Source organism: Bos indicus, chromosome 7 (assembly GCF_029378745.1).
Source record: "Bos indicus isolate NIAB-ARS_2022 breed Sahiwal x Tharparkar chromosome 7, NIAB-ARS_B.indTharparkar_mat_pri_1.0, whole genome shotgun sequence".
NCBI lineage: Eukaryota > Metazoa > Chordata > Mammalia > Artiodactyla > Bovidae > Bos > Bos indicus.
Genome location: NC_091766.1, coordinates 59,031,151 through 59,053,022, shown reverse-complemented (window position 1 = coordinate 59,053,022; position 21,872 = coordinate 59,031,151). Strand labels below are relative to the sequence as shown.

Sequence of the window (21,872 nt, the reverse complement as noted above, 5' to 3'; positions counted from 1 at the left end):
TGAGATGGTTGGATGACATCACTGACTGAATGGACATGAGCTTGAGTAAACTCCAGGAGTTTTTTATGGACAGGGCGGCCTGGTGTGCTGCAGTCCATGAGGTCACAAAGAGTTGGACACGACTGAGTGACCAAATGGAACTGAAAATATATATAGAGAGAGAGTTCCCTGTACTATATAGTAGGTTCCTGTTAGTTATCTATTTTATTTATAAAAGAAAAGAAAGTGAAGTCGCTCAGTCGTGTCCGACTCTTTGCGACCCAGTGGACTGTAGCTTCCAGGCTCCTCCATCCATGGAATTTTCTAGGCAAGAGAACTGGAGTGGGTTACCATTTCCTTCTCCAGGGGATCTTCCTGACCCAAGGATCAAACCCAGGTGTCCTCACTGCGGGTAGACATTTTACCATCTGAGCCACCAGGGAATCCCAGTTTTTGTATATAGTAATGTGTATATGTCACTCCCAATCTCTCAGTTTACCGCCCCTCCCAACTTTGCCTCTAGGTAACTTTAAATTTGTTTTCTACATCTGTGACTCTATTTTTGGTTTTTAAATAGGTTTATTTGTACCTTTTTTAGATTCCACATACAAGCAATATCATATGGTATTTGTCTTTCTGTGTCCCATAAAAATTAAACAGGGGAGCATTTACGCTAATGAGATACCTAGAGTGTTATTGTAGAGAAATCATGTCAGGGTATAATATAAGAACTTGTGAGAAAATTACCTTTGCATCTTCTCTTTTAGTCTTTGCTTTTGCTCTGTCTTCTTGCTGACTGTAAGAAATAGGAAAAAAGAGAAAAGAAATGAATCTTAATATGGTAGATTCTTAATACTCACTGGTTGATCATTCGTTGCTTTCATTATTCTCAAGCAACTCCAATGATCCAGTTATAGTAGGTGTCATTTTATTGGGTAATAATTAGAATGATTTATTTCATCTCAAGAGAATGGTATTCAAGAAATAATCATTTAATTAACAAGGAAACCTATTTAGCTTCTCAGCAAATAACTTGCAATGGGACTTTCTTACTTGCTGATTCTTTTGCATTTGCAAAAGGTACAAAACTCTTCATTGCAAGTCAAGGCGTTAGTGGCTCAGTCATGTCTGACTTTTTGCTACTCAATGGATTGTAGCCCACCAAACATCTCTGTTTATGGAATTCTCCAGGCAGTAATTCTGGAGTGGGTTGCCATTCTCTTCTCCAGGGGATTTTCCAGACCCAGGGATTGAATCTGCCTGGTTGCATGCAGATTCTTTACTGTCTGAGCCACCAGGGAAGTCCCCCTCCAAAAAAAAACTCTTTATAAAGTGGTAATATTTAGCTTCTGGGAGGAGTATAGCATGATGATTAAGAAGAAAGACTCTGCAGCAAAATTGAACAAGAAACACAGAAAGTGTCAACCTGTCTGTGTCTTTGTCATCTTTAACTGTGGGAGATAGAGTGGAAGGATAGGAGAAGTAATAAGAATACTTCTCTCATAGGACTGTTGTGAGCATTACATGAGTTGATACATAGCCAAGCAATGAGAATAAGTATCTGGTATATAATAAAGGGATTGATAAAAGTGATCAATATCATCAGCATTATCAGCATTATTGAAAATTAACTCTCCAAGAACAGGCCTATGTTTAAATGAGAGTAACAGCTCTTAGCCATTTTGGAAAAGTGACAGTGTTGCAAACTGAGTTTAATATGCTCAGTCTAGAGCATAATTTGATCTATAATGCAGATAATTCAATCATATAGAGACAAAAACAATTTTTATATGTTACAATCAGCATAAATTCTCATTGATCAAATTAAAACTTAAAAAGTTGAGAACTCTATTTGTATATGCTATTAAAGTGTGCAAGAAATGACTATGGAGGAAAGCATGATTCTTAAGAAAGGCAATAGCCTTTGCTAACATATCCTTAAAATATGAGATAATAAAACTTTAATTGAATAATTTTTACATTGATGGAAGAAACTAACTAAAATAGCTCCAAAATTGTGGAGTTTCTTAAACTTCATTATTTGAAAACTGATCCAAACTTTACTATGATGAGTGTAAATTGTCTGTAAGATTTAACACATTTCCCTTTCATAATGTAGTTAGAGGAAACAGCAGAGATGACCATTAGGTGGCAGTCTTACTTCCTCATCTCTGAAAGATTAATATCAAGAATAGACTGAAATAAGCCTAAATACATGTAAATGTTACTACCAAAACAATGAGAAATCTTATCATTTTCTTCATTTTTCCTGTGCCAAAATTTATATCATCCTCATCTTCTCTGGGCCTTAATTTTTTTTCATCTATAACTTGTGATAATACCAAACCCATTACATACGGTTGCTGTAAAGATTAAATGAGACTGGGCAGCAAAGCCCTCAACAAGTATATGCGGATTATATGCATTCAATAAATGTTGGTTATGATAATTATATGGTCATTGTCATGATTTCCACGTAACAGATTTTTTTTAATGTTTCTATGGCTCTCTCACACTATGGGACAAATCTCCTGGGTTATATTGCTCTCAGCTAGGGGAGATGGAATGACTGAGTCCTTTCAGAAATTCTGCGGCTGCTGCCAAGTTGCTTCAGTCATTTCCGACTCTGTGCGACCCCATAAACAGCAGCCCACCAGGCTCCCCCGTCCCTGGGATTCTCTAGGCAAGAACACCGGAGTGGGTTGCCATTTCCTTCTCCAATGCATGAAAGTGTAAAGTGAAAGTGAAGTCGCTCAGTCGTGTCCGACTGTTAGCGACCCCATGGACTGCAGCCTACCAGGCTCCTCTGTCCATGGGATTTTCCAGGCAAGAGTACTGGAGTGGGTTGCCATTGCCTTCTCCTTCAGAAATTCTAGGCATATAGAAAATAGAGTATCCCTTGGGACAAAGAGCAAAAGACTTAAGGAAAATCATTGACTCCGGTTTAAGAGGACATACCATGTTGTCTATTGAGAATAGAGTCATACTTTAGTCCCTATAAATGGGGTATTGAACTCCTGCACAATAAAATCATCATTCCTGAAGCAGTCCTTCTCTAACTATTGCAGAGTTCATCTTCATGTTGTATCCAAATCTGTCTCCCTGTATCTCTCATCAGTTTTAATCCTGTTGCTTGCGGTCACACAGAATGAGTAGAAAGAAAAATAGTGAACCAAAACAAAAAATTCCTAAAATCCGCTGTATACCATAATGATATCAATGTATATAATCTCATGGATTTCCTCTTTCAGTTAATAATCCTTCATAAAACTAAAAGCATTTAGTGTGGTTTTCACAGAGTAGTCTCTGCTCTGAAAAAAAGATCTTTCTGAAATGTCCTGAAATGATTCTGTATTCTTTGCATCACAGAAGTTATCATCTAAAAATTCTCCATTTGTTTTTTAGTTTTGGATTTGTTTTGTTTTTGTTTTTCAGTTCATTTAAATGTGACACAGAAAAAAAGGCTAGCTATGCCTAAGTGGAAAATGTGTTATTCATAATTATTTGAAAACTTCCCTTAGCAGTTCCCTGCCCCCAAGCCTCAGAAGCCCTGGGCTCTACTCACAAGAAGGCCTCACACATGGAGCAGGTGTTGCCATGCATCTTCCCATCTGGGCCCTGGACGGGATCGTTCTCTCTGGTGCATGGGAGTTTCCCATTTCTCACAAACTGGCGGTATTCACTGCACACCTCCTGCCAAAATAGAGAAGGTAATCTAGAAATACATTTCATCCCCATTCAAAGCAGAAGTTCAAAGCATCTCCGCTGGTAGAAACTAATCTTTTGAATCCAGGACTTTAGTTGTGTTTCTCTCAAATATAAAATTCAACTCAAGGAACAGAACTTATGATTTGCTAAGAGACAGAAACAAACAAGACATCAGAGGATGCATAATAAAAGAGGGAGGCAAGTAAACTCTACTAGACATAGGATGAAACAAGTACACACATACAGGTCCAAGAAAATCTGAGAACCCAAATGTTGGGACCATGAAATCTGATTGTGGAAATCAGGGAAGATGTTTTCTGGGAATTACAATAACTTCAGTGAGACTTTGAAGAGTAAGTAGAATTTTCCTGGTTAAGAAATAGATTGAGAAATATACATTTGAGATTGCTAAAATGAGCTGAGGGGCACATGTTGGAGACTACATGGCATATACAGCAGCATATGAATTTCTGAACAGCAGTACGGAGCCAAATGAGAGCGAAGGAGACTAAAATGCATCCTTCAGTTGATAATGAGTGATTTGTGCATTTTAAGAAGATAAGTATTATGATCTGGTTGATATTTTGAAACTTTAGTCCAGCTGTGTTAGGGAGAATGGCTGGATAAGGAAAAAAAAAATTAGAAAAGGAGGATTCGACTTTTATCATTTAAACAAGTTATGATAACTTACATAGGTCCATGAAAATGAATATTGTAGCATTTCAAAGGTAAAAATCATGTTTTTTCCAGGTGTGCAAGGTATTTTTTAACCCAACTCAGAGGTGAAATTTCAAAAATTCACCTGTAGAAAATACACACCAAGTGTCTCTGAAAACTGAGTAGCAAAAGCTAGTCCAGTCTGTTACATGATAAAAGTAGAACTAGTACTCAATTTTTTTTCCCAGACTGCAAATAAGTCCTTTTCATTGTACAGAGTTAGTCTCTGAAGCAGCAAAAATTGATCAATCTGCCATAGCATGCATCTCAATGTCATCTCTAGATTGAAGGGTTAAGGTTTTCTGGGGATTTTTGCAGGGCAGTATGCCAGCATTTAGGTTCTTTGAAGTGTGTTCAAATTATAGTCTACTCACTGCATATGAGGGTGCTTTTCCAGATTCTCTTTTACTTCTTGCTTTTGCTTCAGCCTTTTTCTTTTCTTCAGCTTCTGCTTGGCTGAATGAGGGGGTGGAAAAAGGACAGATCCATAGAACCAAACCCAGGCAATGGCTTCTCCATGTTCCTGCACCGCTAATCTGTCCTCCTTCCTTAGGAAGAAGCAACGTGGCCCCTTTATCACTACATATTAATGAGAAACAGCACACAACAGCCTCCACTGTGGTAAAGTACCATATCTTCTTCATAGTTTCTGCTTAACATTGAGATAAAGATAGCAATACTGGGAGACTTGCTTTCCGAAAATTACCTTTCTTGACCATGCTCAGAAAAGGAACATCATCGGCATTCATCAAGGAGATACCAAAACTACTAGCTTGGTGACATTATACCTGGAGGCTGAAAGTGGCCTTAACAGAGCACACCGACTGGTCCCCTTGTTTCACAGACACAAGGTGAAGTAGTGAGGGCTTTGCTTATAATCTCAGGATATGACCACAACTAACCAAGAGCTTTCATCTCAAGTCTATGTTCAATCTACCACCTCATGTATACCCTACATTTATTAATTCAATTTATATGTACTGCCTACTCATGACTGTGTTCTCTATAAGGAAATGTAGGATGGATAGAAAAAGATTAATAATTGCCATACCTTGATAAGCCAAATGAGCCTGTTTGTTCTATACAATGGAATTGTATGATATGTACAGTTAATTGATGGTATTTCAACTATACATGGTTGTCAGTCAAAGCAAAAGGTCAAACTAAATGTAGTGAACTACTTAATCTGAACTCAATCAAATAAACTGAGCCCAATCCCAGATTTTGAAACCAAACTCAATTATAACTTACTGAGAAATGTCACATTATAAAAAGCAACATGTACTGTTATTTTTGAGTTCATGGATGTTTCATGGACAACTTTAATAATCAATTTCTGCAGTTTGTGTGTTAATTTGGGGAAGACTAAATGCCTATAAACTTGTAGCTTCAGCAGTAGGAAAATTTGATATTTGTGTAAATCAGGATGTTCCAGTGCGAAGGAATAGATGTTGGGGGAAACAGACATCTTGGCATAAATAGCTCTAGATACGTACTCCCGCCTCTATTATTAACATTCTCTGTGTAACTTCTGTAGCTCCCTCCCCAGTTCTGAAAACAGGCTAGTTCTATTAAATTACTGTAGGATCCTTTTACTCCTCAACATTCTAAAAGTCTATACTCACTAGAAGGCTAGACACATGGAACACAGGTTGCCATGCATTTTCCCATCTGGTCCACGAACAGGGTCGTTTTCTCTGGTACAGAAAAGTACTCCATTCTTGGCACGATCCTGATACTCAATGCACAGTTTCTGAATAATGGAAATCAGACAGTTTAGAGATGGTTCTTTGTTTATAAATGTATGATATTCTTTATCAAAGATGTTAGAAAAGAGGAATTAAGGATCAAAAATAAAACTTTTAGGGTTTAGAATTTTCTAAAATTTGTGATATTTCTCCTTAAAAGATTCATTCATTTAAGTATTCAACAGATGTATTAAGTTAGAGGGATTAAATATGAATGTGATTTGGCCCTTTTATGTTGAAAGAAGAGGATAAGGGATTACAATATAAAAAGCTAAGGGATATGACACATGTTTAAATTAAGTGTGCACAATGGCACTCCACTCTGGTACTCTTGCCTGGAAAGTCCCATGGACAGAGGAGCCTGGTAGGCTGCAGTCCATGGGGTCTCGAAAAGTTGGACACGACCGAATGACTTCACTTTCACTTTCATGCATTGGAGGAGGAAATGGCAACCCATTCCAGTATTCTTGCCTGGAGAATCCCAGGGACAGCGGAGCCTGGTGGACTGCCGTCTGTGGGGTCTCAGAGTCGCACACGACTCAAGCGACTTAGCAGCAGCAGCATAAAGGAAAGAATGATTCAAGGAAGTTCCCAGAAGAATTTATACATGAGTTGTATCTTTAGAATGTGTCTAGGAAAACAATGTGGCAAAAATGAACTCCAGGAGGAATTACGATATGCAAAGCCAGAGGCGTAAAGGAACAGGTTATTTTCAGATAATCTATCACAGCCATGAGTACAATGCTGCTGCTGCTGCTGCTAAATCACTTTAGTAGTGTTCAACCCTACAGACGGCAGCCCACCAGGCTCTGCCGTCCCTGGGATTCTCCAGGCAAGAACACTGGAGTGGGTTGCCATTTCCTTCTCCAATGCATGAAAGTGAAAAGTGAAAGTGAAGTCGCTCAGTCGTGTCCAACTCTTAGCAACCCCATGGACTGCAGCCCACCAGGCTCCTCCATCCATGGGATTTTCCAGGCAAGAGTACTGGAGTGGGGTGCCATTTGGCTAAAGAATTATCAGGACACAAAGAGGAAGGTTTGGGAACTGGTCAAAAGGAGAATTTGAAGATAAGTCAGAAGCAGACCACTCAACTTTGAAAAGACTTCTGCACTTTATTCATTGGAAACAGGAAAACAATATTTATAGCAGAGAAAAATCTAATCAGATTTTTGTTTTAAAAAGTTTGTCCAGTCAGATATGTGGAGGGTTTAGGTGACTAAAGGCTGAAGTTAGGGAAACTATAGAAGACAAGGGAGGGAGGGAGAGGGAAGGAAGGAAAAGAGAAGAAGGAAGAAACTGAAAATGAAACATAAAAGGATAGCTGGGGGGCATTTGATAGCTAAAATCAAAAGGCCTTTGTAACACAGAATTGAAGGGAGAAAGCAACTGAAACTGAGACCTTAACAATAAGAGTTACATGAAGACAGAAGGTGGACTAAGGGAGTGAGCTATTTGAAGTAGAGTTTCTTCATGGAGTGAAATGGCCCAGTATACTTTAAACATTAGATTTCCATAATGCCATTGGTTCATGGATGTTTCCTACTCTGAAAACAACATGGAAGATGAATCTTGAGGATTGAGGAGGATGCTGGCTAGAAGTATAGAGACCAGGCAGGATGCCTATGCATCAGTGCAAAGGAAAGCTGGTAGGTGTCTGAGCTAAGATGGTGAGCGAGTGAGTGAAAGTTGCTCGGTCGTGTCCGATTCTTTGCAACCCCATGGGCTATATACAGTCCATGGAATTCTCTAGGCCAGAATATTGGAGCAGGTAGCCATTCCATTCTGGAGTAAAAGACACACACACACACCCCTATAAAAGTCATAACTAAGTTGATCAAACTAATCCTTACCTCAGTATCTCTTTTAGCTTTTTCATTAGCCTTTCTCAAGATTTCATCTGCTTTATTTTTTTCTTCTGAAAATTGCTGTTTGCTGGAGACAGAAACGAAAAGGGGAATGAATATAGATGTTTTGAATCTTCAAGCAGTAAAACAGTCATTTGGATGCAGGTAGAAACAAACAACTAAGTGTTCCTGAGTTTTAGAACAAACATTTTCAAATCACCCTGAAGCCCTGATTAAATTGAAATCTTTACTATTTTCCCAAAGAACCCCTTTCATTTTGCCTTCAAGTTTGCTGTTTGCCATTTCTTCCCGTTGTAGCAATCTTTTTTTTTTCTTTTTTTGTCATCTTCTCTTTTAAATCTCCCCCAACTTAAATTCTACCTTCTTTAAGAAGACATCCCATACCTCAGAGTAGAAATGAGTTATATATCTTTTACTGTGTTTTCATATTGGATATTCTTCTCTTATAGGATAGTTTTCATTCTCTTTGGCAGAGAGAGTGTGTGTGCGTGCACACACACATGTGCACATGTGCACACACATCCATGTATTGCTGTTAGCCTTAAAAAAGCTTCTTGAGAGCCGGGATCTTTGTCCATACATTCATCCATTATTTATTCAACATTTGGTTAGTAATTATTTGCTGGCAAGCATTAGATAGCACCCTGGGCATAGAGTACTTTGCAATATGAGCACATATTCTATCTTCTTAGAACTTACGGACAAGTAGAGCAGAGTGATAGTCGATAGATAGTACTGGAAATAATTATACAAATATAAACTATTAAGATTGTTATGAAACTATTAAATGTTATAAAGATTGAATTTAATCAGTGATTTTAAGAGATCTTATCCAAAGAAGTATAATTTTGATATGAAATACACAGAAGAGACATTAGTTGACCAACAGAAGAACTAGCAGTTCAGAGGAAAGAGCTTATAGAGTTCAAGGATCTGAAAGAAAGTGTGATGAGACCTTTCCTGAGCCATCTTTATATATGTCCTAATTTATGTGTTGTGGGATTTGCTCTCTTCCCAGGGCCAGATGTCCAAGATGAAAAGATAGTTAATCTAGTTCACATTTGAACATGAATTTTTTTGTGGGCATCCCATCTATTCTGCCACAGTGGGGTAATGTATGTATGTGTGTGCTCAGTTGCTTAGTCACGTCCACCTCTTTCGCGACCCTAAGGACTGTATAGCCCTCCAGGCTGCTCTGTCCATGGAATTTCCCAGGCAAGAATACTGGAACAGGTTGCCATTTCCTACTGCAGGGGATCTTCCTGACCCAGGGAACAAATCCACATCTCTTGTGTCTCCTGCATTGGCAGGCAGATTCTTTACCACTGCACCACCTGAGCAGCCCTAATGTGGTAATAACTGAAGGAAAATAATCAGTCCTGGTGCCTACTTTTAACTCTCGATCTGTACATAGGTTTGCAAAGAGTGGGACATGACTGAGCACACGCACACTACGACTAGCTCACAAGAAGGCTTACAAAGGTGATGGGAAGAAATGGTAACAAGTATTTTGTGATCCAGTCATCTTACTGGAAACTAGAATCCACTTGTATTAAAAAAGAAATATTAGAGCTTGCTTGTTAGGTGGCATTATGATTTGTAGAGAATATAACATTGCTCAGACGTTCTCAACAGCAAATCTTCCCATAAACACTGTTCTTATCCCATCATTTTAGTCAATCTTTACTTCACCTTTGAGTCACTCCAAAGAAACCACGTCTATACTTACAAAATTTCAGCACACAGGGCACATTTGTTGCCATGTATCCTGCCATCAGGGCCACGGATAGGGTCACTTTCCCGTGTACAGAAAAGTCTTCCATTCCTCACTTGATTTTCATATTCCTTGCAAAGATCCTTTAAAAAAGACAAGTAATTACATTTAGCACTTTTCTACCCTTTAACCTAGAAAAATGTACATCATGTATTTATTTTCAAAGAATGTTATATCCAGAAGGTGTTCATAAACACATATATTAAGGAGAGTTAATGAGAAAATAGAAATTATATTGTCAAATTACTTGGTACTTGTATCTACTGTGTGGTTCATATACTAAAAGGTAAAAGAGCCTAGGAAAGAATCAGGCTGAGGAAATATTTTCTAAGATCAGATAGTTACTGTTAACTTTCAAATCTGTGAAAAAAATAAAAGGTCTGTCATGGGGTTCCAAAAGAATAAGAACATAACAAAACATAGCAGCCAAGACAAAAGAAATGTTGCCAATAAGCAGAATATAGAATCTGTGAGATAAGATATTTAAGAGCTGCTTAATAGAACAAGTCAAGAACAATATGCATAATCTGCAAGGGAAAAGAAATAAGATGGCATCCAACAGTATGCTTACTCTGTTTTTCACTCTGTGGATCATTTTAATTTACTCTTCCTCATCAGTGCTCATTTCTAACACTGCAGGTGGAAACCTCAGAGAGTGAACCTAATTTTCTTCACTTTTCACTTAGAATTGTGGGCCATCAAGACTAATCTTTATCTTTTCTTGCTGTTCAGTTGCTCAGTCATGTCCAACTATTTGTGACCCCATGGACTACAGCATTCCAGGATTCCCTGTCCTTCACCATCTCCTGGAGTTTGCTCAAGATCATGTCCATTGAGTCAGTGATGAAAACCAACCATCTCATCCTCTGTCGTCCCCTTCTACTCCTGCCCTCAATCTTTCCCAGCATCAGGGTCTTTTCCAATGAGTCGGCTCTTCCCATCAGGTGGCCAAAGTATTGGAGCTTCAGTTTCAGCATCAGTCCTTCCAATGAATATTTACAGTTGATTTTCTTTAGGATTGACTGGTTTGATCTCCTTGCAGTCCAAAGGACTCTCAAGAGTCTTCAGCACCACAGTTCGAAGGCATCAATTCTTTGGCACTCAGTCTTTTTTATCATCCACCTCTCATACCCATATATGAACTACGGGAAAAAACATAGCTTTGACTAGATGGACCTTTGTAGGCAAAGTAATACCTCTGCTTTTTAATACTCTGTCTAGGTTTGTCATAGCTTTTCTTCCAAGGAGCAAGCATCTTTTAATCTCATGGCTGCAGTCACCGTCTGCAGTGATTTTGGAGCCCAAGGAAATAGTCTGTCACTGTTTCCATTGTCTCCCCATCTATTTGCCATGAAGTAATGGGATGGGATGCCATGATCTTTGTTTTTTGAATGCTGAGTTTTAAGCCAGCTTTTTCACTTTCCCCTTTCACTTTCATCAAGAGGTTCTTCAGTTCTTCTTCGCTTTCTGCCATAAGGGTGGTGAAATCTGCATATCTGAGGTTACTGATATTTCTCCCGGCAATCTTGATTCCAGCTTGTGCTCCATCCAGCTTGGCATTTCATATGATGTACTCTGAATATAAGTTAAATAAGCAGGGTGACAACATACAGCCTTGACATACTAAAGGATTACTGGTCCCATTTTGGAACCAGTCTGTTATTCCATGTCTAGTCCTAACTGCTGCTTCTTGATCTGCATACAGATATCTCAGGAGGGAGGTAAGGTGGTCTAGTACTCTCATCTCTTTAAGAATTTTCCACAGTTTGTTGTGATCCACACAGTCAAAGGCTTTAGCATAGTTAATGAAGCAGAAGGAGGTTTTCTTCTGGAATTCTCTTGCTTTTTCTATGATCCAGCAGATGATGGCAATTTTCTAAATCCAGCTTGTATATCTGGAAGTTCTCACTTCACTGTTGAAGCCTAGCTTGAAGGATTTTGAGCATTATTTTGCTAGCATGTGATATGAGTGCAATTGTGTGATAGTTTGAATATTCTTTGGCATTGTCTTTCTTTGGGAATGAAAACTGACCTTTTCCAGTTCTGTGACTACTGCTGAGTTTTCCAGATTTGCTGGGATACTGAGTGCAGCACTTTCACAGCAACATTTTTAATGGTTTGAAATAGCTCAGCTGGAATTCCATCACCTCTACTATCTTTGTAGTGATGTTTCCTAAGGCCCACTTGACTTCACACTTCAGGATGTCTGGCCTTAGGGGAGTGATCACACTATCATGGTTATCTGGGTTATTAAGATCTTTTTTGTATAGTTCTTCTGCGTATTCTTCCACTCATTCTCAATTTCTTCTGCTTCAATTAGGTGCATACCATTTCTGTCCTTTATTGTGCCCATCTTTGCATGAAATGTTCCCTTGGTATCTCTAATTTTCTTGAAGAGATCTCTAGTCTTTCCTATTCTATTGTTTTTCTATTCTTCTGTTTTTCTATTGTCTTTCCTATTCTATTTTTTTGCATTGTTCACTTAAAAAGGCTTTCTTATCTCTCCTTGCTATTCTCTGGAACTCTGCATTCAGATGGGTATATCTTTCCTTTTCTCCTTTGCCTTTTGTTTCTCTCCTTTTCTTAGCTATTTTTAAGGCCTCCTCAGACAGCCATTTTGCCTTTTGTATTTCTTTTTCTTAGGGGTGGTTTTGATCACCACCTGTACAATGTTATGGACCTCTGTCCATAGTTCTTCAAGCACACTGTCTATCAAATTTAACCCCTTGAATCTATTTGTCACTTCCACTGTATAATTGTAAGGGATTTGATTTAGGTCATATCTGAATGGCCTAACGTTTTCCCTCGTTTCTTCAATTTAAGCCTGAATTTGGCAATAAGGGGTTCACAATCTGAGCCACAGTCAACTCCTGGTCCTGTTTTTGCTGATTGTTTAGAGCTACTCTATCTTTGGTTACAAAAAATATAATCAATCTGACTTAGGTATTGACCATCTGGTGATGTCACAGTGCAGAATCATCTCTTGCTATTACCAGAGTGTTGTCTTGGCAAAACTCTGTTAGACTTTGTCCTGCATTATTTTGTACTCCAAGACCAAACTTTCCTATTATTCCAGGTATCTCTTGACTTCCTACTTTTGCTTTCCAATCCCCTATGATGAAAAGGACATTTTTTTTTTTTTTTTTGGTATTAGTTCTAGAAGGTCTTGTAGGTCTTCATAGAACTGTTTAACTTAAGCTTCTTCAGCATTAGTGGTTGGGGTATATACTTGGATTACTGGGACATTGAATGGTTTGCCTTGGAAATGAACTGAGATCATTCTGTGGTTTCTGAGATTGCACCCAAGTACTGCATTTTGGACTCTTGCTGACTAAGAGGGCTATTCCATATCTTCTAAGGGATTCTTGCCCTCAGTAGTTCAGTTCAGTTCAGTTCAGTCACTCAGTCATGTCCAACTCTTTGCGACCCATGAATTGCAGCATGCCAGGCCTCCCTGTCCATCACCAACTCCCGGAGTTCACTCAGATTCACATCTATCGAGTCAGTGATGCCATCCAGCCATCTCATCCTCTGTTGTCCCCTTCTCCTCCTGCCCCCAATCCCTCCCAGCATCAGAGTCTTTTCCAATGAGTCAACTCTTCGCATGAGGTGGCCAAAGTACTGGAGTTTCAGCTTTAGCATCATTCCTTCCAAAGAAATCCCAGGGCTGATCTCCTTCAGAATGGACTGGTTGGATCTCCTTGCAGTCCAAGGGACTCTCAAGAGTCTTCTCCAACACCACAGTAGTAGATACATCTATTTAGAAAACCTAAGAAGGTTGCGACTTAATCCCCAAATTTGGAAGAAGTCTATATCCACAAATTTCCTGATTGATGCTTTCAGTATTTTTCAGTATTTTCAGTATTTCTCTCTGTGTTTTCAAAATTCTATTAGATGAGGGCCATAAATGTATACACATAAATATATATATGTGTGTATATATATGTGTGTATACATATATATATATAATTCTATTTGGTGAGGGCATATATATATGTATATATGAATAATGATGTATATAAGTAATGTTTTGGAATAAATATATATTTTAAACTTTTTATATATTTATAATATATATAATTAAATAAAACTATTTTGGCATATATATGTATATATTGAATCACTATGACGCATACCTGAAACTAGTGTGATACCATATGTTAATTATACTTCAATTAAAAACCTTATTTAATAAAAGAATGCGATTTGGAGTCAGAAGTGAAATGAAATTGTGGCTCTAACTCACTGGGAACCCATAGCAAAGTCCCCTCACCTTTGAGACTTCAGTCTCACTACCAACACAAAGGAGGTTTTCAGAACAGCTGCTCTTTAGGACCTTTCCTAGATCTAGTATTCTCTAATTTAAAAAAAATAACTCACATTTCACTAGGATACTTTAAAAGAGAATCTAATGAGAAGATACTTGTTTTTGGAGGAGTAATAGGTATGCTCTCAACTTCCTGATTGTAACAATCTAGGAATACAGACACAGAAGACTGTCATCTGATAATCATAGCATGGTAATAAAATTAATGCTCAATGGTTCCCATAAAAGAAACAATGATAATTTCAGTTTATAAGTTATGATTCATCCAAGGAGATTCTAAAGACATACTGTGTGATCAACCCACTGACAGGTTAATCATGGGGTAAATATTGAGCCATCACTCTAATGCAGTCCCATTCAACAAAATCACATCTAATGACCCCATCAAAACAATGACCCCAGCCATTGAGAGTAAAAGAAGGAAAAGTAGCTGAGACAGGATGAAAGACAAGGGAAAAGGAACTGTCTGTTGATAAGTAATGCAATATTGATCTCACAAGATGACCCAAAGTGTTAAACTGACATTTAACAACCACCACAAAAGAAGTGTTTTTGAAATCTCAGTGAGTGTTGAACAAAGTATTGATAATTATGAGTGTTCTGTGTTTCTTAAACTCTGAGTGCCCTATTTAGGGTGGGACATTTGATTCGTTGAATTGCATTATGAAGTGGAAGTTCAGCTCTTAACTACCAAGAATTGGACCTGCATGTCCCTTTAGGAAAATACAGGCCCTACAATCCGCAAAAATAGTATCCTTATATTAGCACAAAAGAGCGCAGGACACAGAATTGGAATCCAACAGGAGGGTGCGATTGAAATCATTTACCCAGCCTCCATATGTTACTAATAAGAAAATTGAGACATGGACAGAAGAGATGAGTTGCTCAGTTTGACACACTGAGAGCAGGACTAAAACTCAAGTGTCCTCACTTTTCAGCAAAAGACTTGGTTGTTGTCTGGTCACTCAGTCATGTCTGACTCTTTGTGACCCCATGGACTGTAGCCTGCTAGGCTCCTCTGTCCATGGGAATTCTCCAGGCAAGAATACTGGAGTAGGTTGGCATTTCCTTCTCCAGGGGACCTTCCCAACACAGGGATTGAACTCATGTCTTCTGCATTGGCAGGTGGCTTTTTTACCACTGAGCCACCAGGGAACCTTATTACCAAAATAACTACCATCATTTTCATTGACAGTAAGGTTTAATAACCTTGGTGATTTAAGAAATCCAGGCTACATTACCTACAATGAGTATTCAATTAACAAAAAGAATAATTTTTTTATATTAGATTGAAAAGCTAAATCATCAAATAATTTGAAAAATCCTTAATTTTAAAGGTATTTTAAAAACCACAATATCAGTATTTGAAGTTTTTGTTTAATTAGAAGCATGACCTTTATAAATGCAGGCCTCTCTGAAACATAATAACCATAATGGAAAAATGAATAACTAACTTGCATTAGTAGGATTATACAAAGACACCAGTGAATATACTGTTTAAAAGACTCTGGAATTGTTTTAAAGTTATTTCTGTCAAATTTATATTATATTGCTTTTTAAACTAACCTAGTCAAAGCAAAAGTAATTTAAGCCAAAGAGAAGACTGGTGGAAATGAAATAGTATTTAATTTGTATAAATTTTGTCTTTTTTTTTTAAGCAAGGACAGAAATTGCACATTTTGAGCTTTAGGTGGGAAAAGCTATTTTAAAGTTGAATCTAATGATTAATATACTAGGAAGATTATTCTAGGAGTAGTATAGCAGGAATTCAACTTGGGGAACTTTAAGGAAAAAAAGCTCAATATAATAATGGACAGTGACATTACTGAATTACCTTAAAGGTTCAAGTGTAAGTTGTTAATATTTATGTCCACAAGAACTAAATTATGTTGATGAGAAATTTACCTTTTCAGCACTACGTCGAATTCTAGTTTCATTTTCTCGCTTGGCATTTTCTTCAGCTTCTTTTAAGCTGTTAAGAAAACAGTTGATTGATTTATGACTGTATCAGATTTTCAATGTCCAGTTCTGTGCTAAGCAGTTCTATACCCTGTGCTCTAGCTTGCTAAACCCATCCACTTACATGAGACAAGCTTTCCCCTGTCTCAAATGTTTGAGCCAGAAAATTGCCAGAGATAAGGGTGGGTGTGAAACTGACTCACTGACAGTCAATTAGAAGCTTTGTTCTGTAAAACTGGATGGGTGTGGCTACTTGATTGACAAACATAAGACTGTCAGGAAAACTTGCTTTAACAAGCAGAACCAAGAGCTTTAAAACAATCCTGTGACAAGCGTGAAACCGAACTAAGCATCTGAAGTACATGTTGTCAAACACACCCTTATGTATAGCTTTTTATACCTTGTAAAGCATTTGTTTGTCTTCATGTAGAAGCACCCTTGTCACTAAAAAGTTACATTGAACAAAGCTTGGAAATCCTTTCAGATCTATTATATAATTGCAATCTTATCTTAGAAATAGGCATGACTATCTTAGTTCTATGGAGCAAGAAACCAACCAGGAGTCAAGGAGGTCAAATTCTCTTTTTTAGCTAGGGAATGAAAAGAAACACAAAATCACAGAATTAGGGCAGGTTTGAGCACTAAAAGTACATGCCTTGTAGATAAGAAAGTGGAAATGAGGATGATTTCCTGTCTGGAAACCAGTTAGTCTCTGCTTTGTAAACCTGAGAGGACACGCCCTTGAAATCCACAATGTGCTGTGCTTAGTCTGCTCAGTCATGTCTGACTGTTTGCGACCCCATGGACTGTAGCCCATCAGGCTCCTCTATCGATTGGGATTCTCCAGGCAAGAATACTGGAGTGGGTTGCCATGCCCTTCTCCAGGGGATCTTCTCAACCCAGGGATCGAACCCAGGTCTCCTGCATTGCAGGCGGATTCTTTACAGTGTGAGCCACCAGGGATACCCAAGAATACTGGAGTGGATAGCCTATCCCTTCCCCAGGGGATCTTCTTGGCCCAGGAATTGAACCTGGGTCTCCTGCGTTGCAGGCAGATTCTTTACCAGCTGAGTTACCAGGGAAGGCCTGAATTCTACAGTAGCATACTGTGATTTCCAAAGACAGGTGCAAAGTTCTTTAATCTGTTGAATCTTTCTCTGTCGTGATCTTAAAGATGCAACAATGTAAGCAGAGCATTTAAGGCTTTCTAACACACAGATTAGAGAGTCTGTGCTTTGTTTAACAGCCAGAATATTAAAGACTACCTGGATCTTATTCATATCTGGGGCTCAGTGTTCAGAGTAGCATCAGGCACTGAGAGAAAGATTAACCCAAGAGTTCTTCCCTTTCACAAAGCCCACCCCACCTTTTATACAACTAATACATTTAGGCACACGACATAATTATTTTCAACTGCCATTTTCAGAAAGAGTATCTACACATGCCTGAATAAAGCAGTGCATGTCAAATTACTTATTTAGATTATTCCAGAAGAGAGCACCTTTTAAATTTTGAAATATTGTGCCTTAAACAACACTATGCATTTAAGTCATTATAATTAAAGAAATTAACAGTCTTGAATTAGATAACTAGTACAACCACTTTATCCACTCCCTTTAAGAAACATTATCAGATAATATGAAATAGAAAGAGAAGACACTGTGGAAGCAGGGACCATTTCACCCTATAAAGATCAAGGATAACATGCTTCAGGAAAAGGACTTTCTTGCTCTGTGGGGTGGTTCTCAGAACAGCAACCAAGTGCATTCTCAACAGACTCACCTGCGAGCCTGCGAGGGGGTGAGGATACTTACAAAAGCTCAGCGCACATTGCACACTTGTTGCCGTGCGTCCTTCCGTCAGGACCAAGAACTGGATCATTTTCCCTCGTGCATCCAAGTCTTCCATCCCTCACATAAGGCCGAAAATCACTACATATATCCTGAAGAACAGAGAAAGGAACGTGACATTTACCATCCTGATGGTAATGCTTACAACACTGCCTTCAGAAATTTTATAGAGCCCAGTGGCCCTCTGCTCAGGACACACTAGCTACCTGGAGCAGTGCCAGTGTGTAGAAGCAGGTCATTAAGTGCTGTGTAATTCACATGGTTAACTATAGAGCTCATTTACTTGTTTATTCATTTGTTAGTAAACGTGGATAGCCTGTGATGTGCTAGAACCAAGTTAGAACACAGTCCTCGCCCTGAACTCATTCACAATCTACTGGGTGATACCAAGAGACTTTTAAAATACAGTGTGCTGCAGAGAACTGTATTGAGTATCCTATGATAAACCATAATGGAAAAGAATATTAAAAGCAATGTGTGTGTGTATCTGAATCACTTTGGTGTACAGAAGAAAAAACTGATACAACATTGTAAATCAACTGTACTTCAATTTTAAAAAATGAAAAAAATATAGTTTAAATGAATCTGAGGAAAAAAAAAATACAACGTGTTAAATGTCTCGGTGAAGGTAACCTCAGGTGCTGCACTTGCATATTGGAAGGTCACCAGACTTTGACTCGGGAAAATCATCCCACTATAAAAAATCAAGTGTGAGGTGTACGAGGCACTCACTCACTTCCCCTATTATCACAGGCTCACAGAATTTTAGCATCAAAAGAAGGTATGTGGTCCAATTCTCGTTGTAGATATGGAAACACTGGTAAAGTGTGGTTGAGTAATCTGCCTGAGATCCTGACTGTCAGGGACAGGGCTTTCTACTCAGGTTCAGTAGCTGAAGTAGATCCCTTTGTACAACACATGTAGCTTCCTTTCTTTCCCTCCTTCCCTCCTTTTCTTTTCTCTTCTCTTCATAGAAAGCAGAAATAGAGATGAAAGGTCTAACTACCAAAGTAATCCACTCCAGTTTCAGGAGCTATCAGTTGCTTTTCATCTATATAAGCAGTATTCTACTTCAGGTGCAGCAAGAATTCGTTCTTTCCAAACACCTCCATCAAAGAAGGAAGAAGAGAGCATCTTCTTTCTTTTCAAAGTCAGTCCCCCCGTATTTACCCCCATTCTGACATTTATCAAAAAAATTGTTGTCATTATTGTTATAACAAAATGTTTTAATTATAGATTTGAAAACGTAGAATATGGTCCTATGCCCTAGTATGCCACATAATACCAAAGATAAAAGTAGCACAGACACAAATGTAAAATACACTTGTGAACCAGAAGATTACACTGAGGAACTCTCCTAGAAGACAATTAAAAAGGAAAAAGAATTTAAACTAGAAAAGAAAATCTTTAAACATAGCCCAATCTTCATGTCGAATGTTTAGGAAGAAGTTAAAAATAGAGAGAAAACAGGATAAGCCATGGCCATATGTGGTATGTTATTCATTTGGTGGTTCATTTATTCCTCAAAACCAATTATATATTTACTAGTCTCTAGGTATTCCACTAGACTATGACCCTAGCATAGCACAAAAGAGAAATGGAACACAAACTCCAGGGGATTTACATTCTAATGGGACAAGACAGCCAGTGAACACAACAACGTTAAGTTATAGTAAGTGCTATGAAATGTAGCGTCCAGACGGTGGCTGTTTTAAATATAGTGTTGAGACAGATCTTTCTGCAAAGGTAACATTTACTGTGAGATGAGATTCATGAGCAGGAGCCAGGCATTAAAGATCCGTGGGAAGAACATTCCAGGCGTGGAGAATTGCAAAGGACTGGGGATAGGAACTGGATTCTCCTGCTTAAGGAGCAGAGGGAAGAGAAGTGTTGCTGGAACATAAGGAAAAAGCAGGAGCATGAAGAAAAGCTGTTGATTTTCTCTCACAATTATTTCTGGAGAAACTGAAGAAGCAAGGGGATAAGGACCCAAGCAATTAGCTTGGGGCGATCCCTCCTCTGCCCCTTCACCAATGAACTCAACAGCAGATACTAAGTCACAGGTGTTGGCAGGGTGATGGGCAGATGAAAAGCCCAGCTGGGAGGTGGTGAGAACAGGTGCAAGCATTTACTACTCCACCTCCACCTCCTCCTCCAAACTCCAAGGGCTGGTGGATCACAGCCCACAGAGAACACCTCTTCCTGATGCTGACAATTTCGGAGAGCTTACAGGTGAATTCCTGACCTGGTCAAGAGGCAGTAAACTAGAGTTAGCAACGCTGGTTCTAGAACCTTCAGCTCTGGCACTTATCCCTTGTCCTCTCCTGATACTCACCAGGAGAGGCAGAGGCTGAAGCTTGGCCTTGAATATTTTCTAGCTCACTTTAGCAGAAAAAAAATTACTAAAAAAATTAAAGTTGAAAAATACACAAATATAATAGGATAAGAAAAGTAACTAAGAAGAGAGCAGAAGCAACAATAATAATACTTAATATATAGAATTCAGTCCCAAATGCATCATAGATAACAAAGAAGGACATTACATAAGGGAAGAAAATAATGAGAAAGCATAATAATCATGAGCATATATTCAATAATATAGGTTCTAAATATGTCAAACAATAGGCAATAGAATGTAATCATTACATAAATCAATAACTGATATTAGAGGTTTTAACACACACTTCTCAGAAACTGACATATCAAAGGAAAAAATTAAGATGTTTAAGTTATTAGATTTTAATAGAAAACTACATCCAAGAAACAGAAAATAAACAATTTTTTCAGAACATATAAAACATTTATAAAAGCAGAATATTTATCAGGCCACAAAGTTTTATGAAATTCCAGAGGATCAATGTCAAATGGCCTATGCACTTTAGACATAATTAATCACATTAAAGGTTAATTTTAAATGGAAAAATTATTGCATATTTGAAAATCAAATAATGTATTACTAAATAACTTTGGGAGGGAGGAAAATTAAGAAATGACTGGCAAAGAATGACACAGGAAAACACTTCAGGAGCAAATCTGAGGTAGATGATTACTGATACCTTCAAATACCCTTGTCATGAAATTTAAAAAAGGAAAATTTAAAGACCAAAGTATTGCTCAGTTCATTGTAAAATGAGTAGCAGAGCAGACATAAATAGGAATGAATGACATAAAGAACAGAAACTACAGAGAAAATTAATATAAAGCTAATGTTGGGCTTCTCTGGTGGCTCAGTAGTTAACTACTAAAGCACAGGTAACCTGGCGCCTGTGTTCAAGAGAAGCCACGCGCTGCAACTGAGGGGTGAGCCCCTGCTCAGCGCAGCTAGAGAAAAGTCCACAGAGCGATGAAGACCCAGCGTAGCCAAAAGCAAATTAATGCTCTTTTAAAAATCTAAGGTTATAGTTTCTAGTACAACTGATGAAAGAGAGGATAACAGTTTAAGGATAGCAACTTAGCACCCATGCACAATGATATTAGAAATAATTGTATCAAAATTGAGAAACACAGTTGAAGCATACTGTGAGTATCTGTATGGATATCAAAATGGAGACATGGCTATAAAAATCATATAAAATATCCACACTGGGATAATAAGCAGGAGGAAAGTTGAACAGATGAATAAATATTAACTGATATATTAGTCTCAGAGAAGGCAATGGCACCCCACAGTTGGGCACGACTGAGCGACTTCACTTTCATTTTTCACTTTCATGCATTGGAGAAGGAAATGGCACCCCACTCCAGTGTTCTTGCCTGGAGAATCCCAGGGACGGGGGAGCCTGGTGGGCTGTCGTCTATGGGGTCACACTGAGTCGGACACGACTGAAGTGACTTAGCAGCAGCAGATATATTAGTCTAAGATATGCTCTCCCCAGAATGCCCAGTTCAAATAGCTTTAAAATCCATTTTTCTAAAACTTTGAATTCAAGGAGTATGTACTAGAGG

General features: G+C 38.3%; 1 protein-coding gene across 3 annotated transcripts in view; it reads right to left on the bottom strand.

The window, feature by feature from the left end:
• Positions 1–21,872, bottom strand: part of SPINK5 (serine peptidase inhibitor Kazal type 5) — a 258,121-nt gene that overhangs the window by 49,679 nt on the left and 186,570 nt on the right. For all 3 annotated transcript variants that reach the window (XM_070793788.1, XM_070793789.1, XM_070793790.1), the window contains exons 6-13: positions 17,892–18,019; positions 16,024–16,090; positions 9,747–9,874; positions 8,003–8,084; positions 6,030–6,157; positions 4,779–4,860; positions 3,545–3,672; positions 727–775 (exon numbers count right to left, since the gene is read on the bottom strand). In XM_070793788.1, coding sequence (XP_070649889.1) covers positions 727–775; positions 3,545–3,672; positions 4,779–4,860; positions 6,030–6,157; positions 8,003–8,084; positions 9,747–9,874; positions 16,024–16,090; positions 17,892–18,019 — 792 coding nt within the window. The remainder of the gene's footprint in view (positions 1–726; positions 776–3,544; positions 3,673–4,778; positions 4,861–6,029; positions 6,158–8,002; positions 8,085–9,746; positions 9,875–16,023; positions 16,091–17,891; positions 18,020–21,872) is intronic.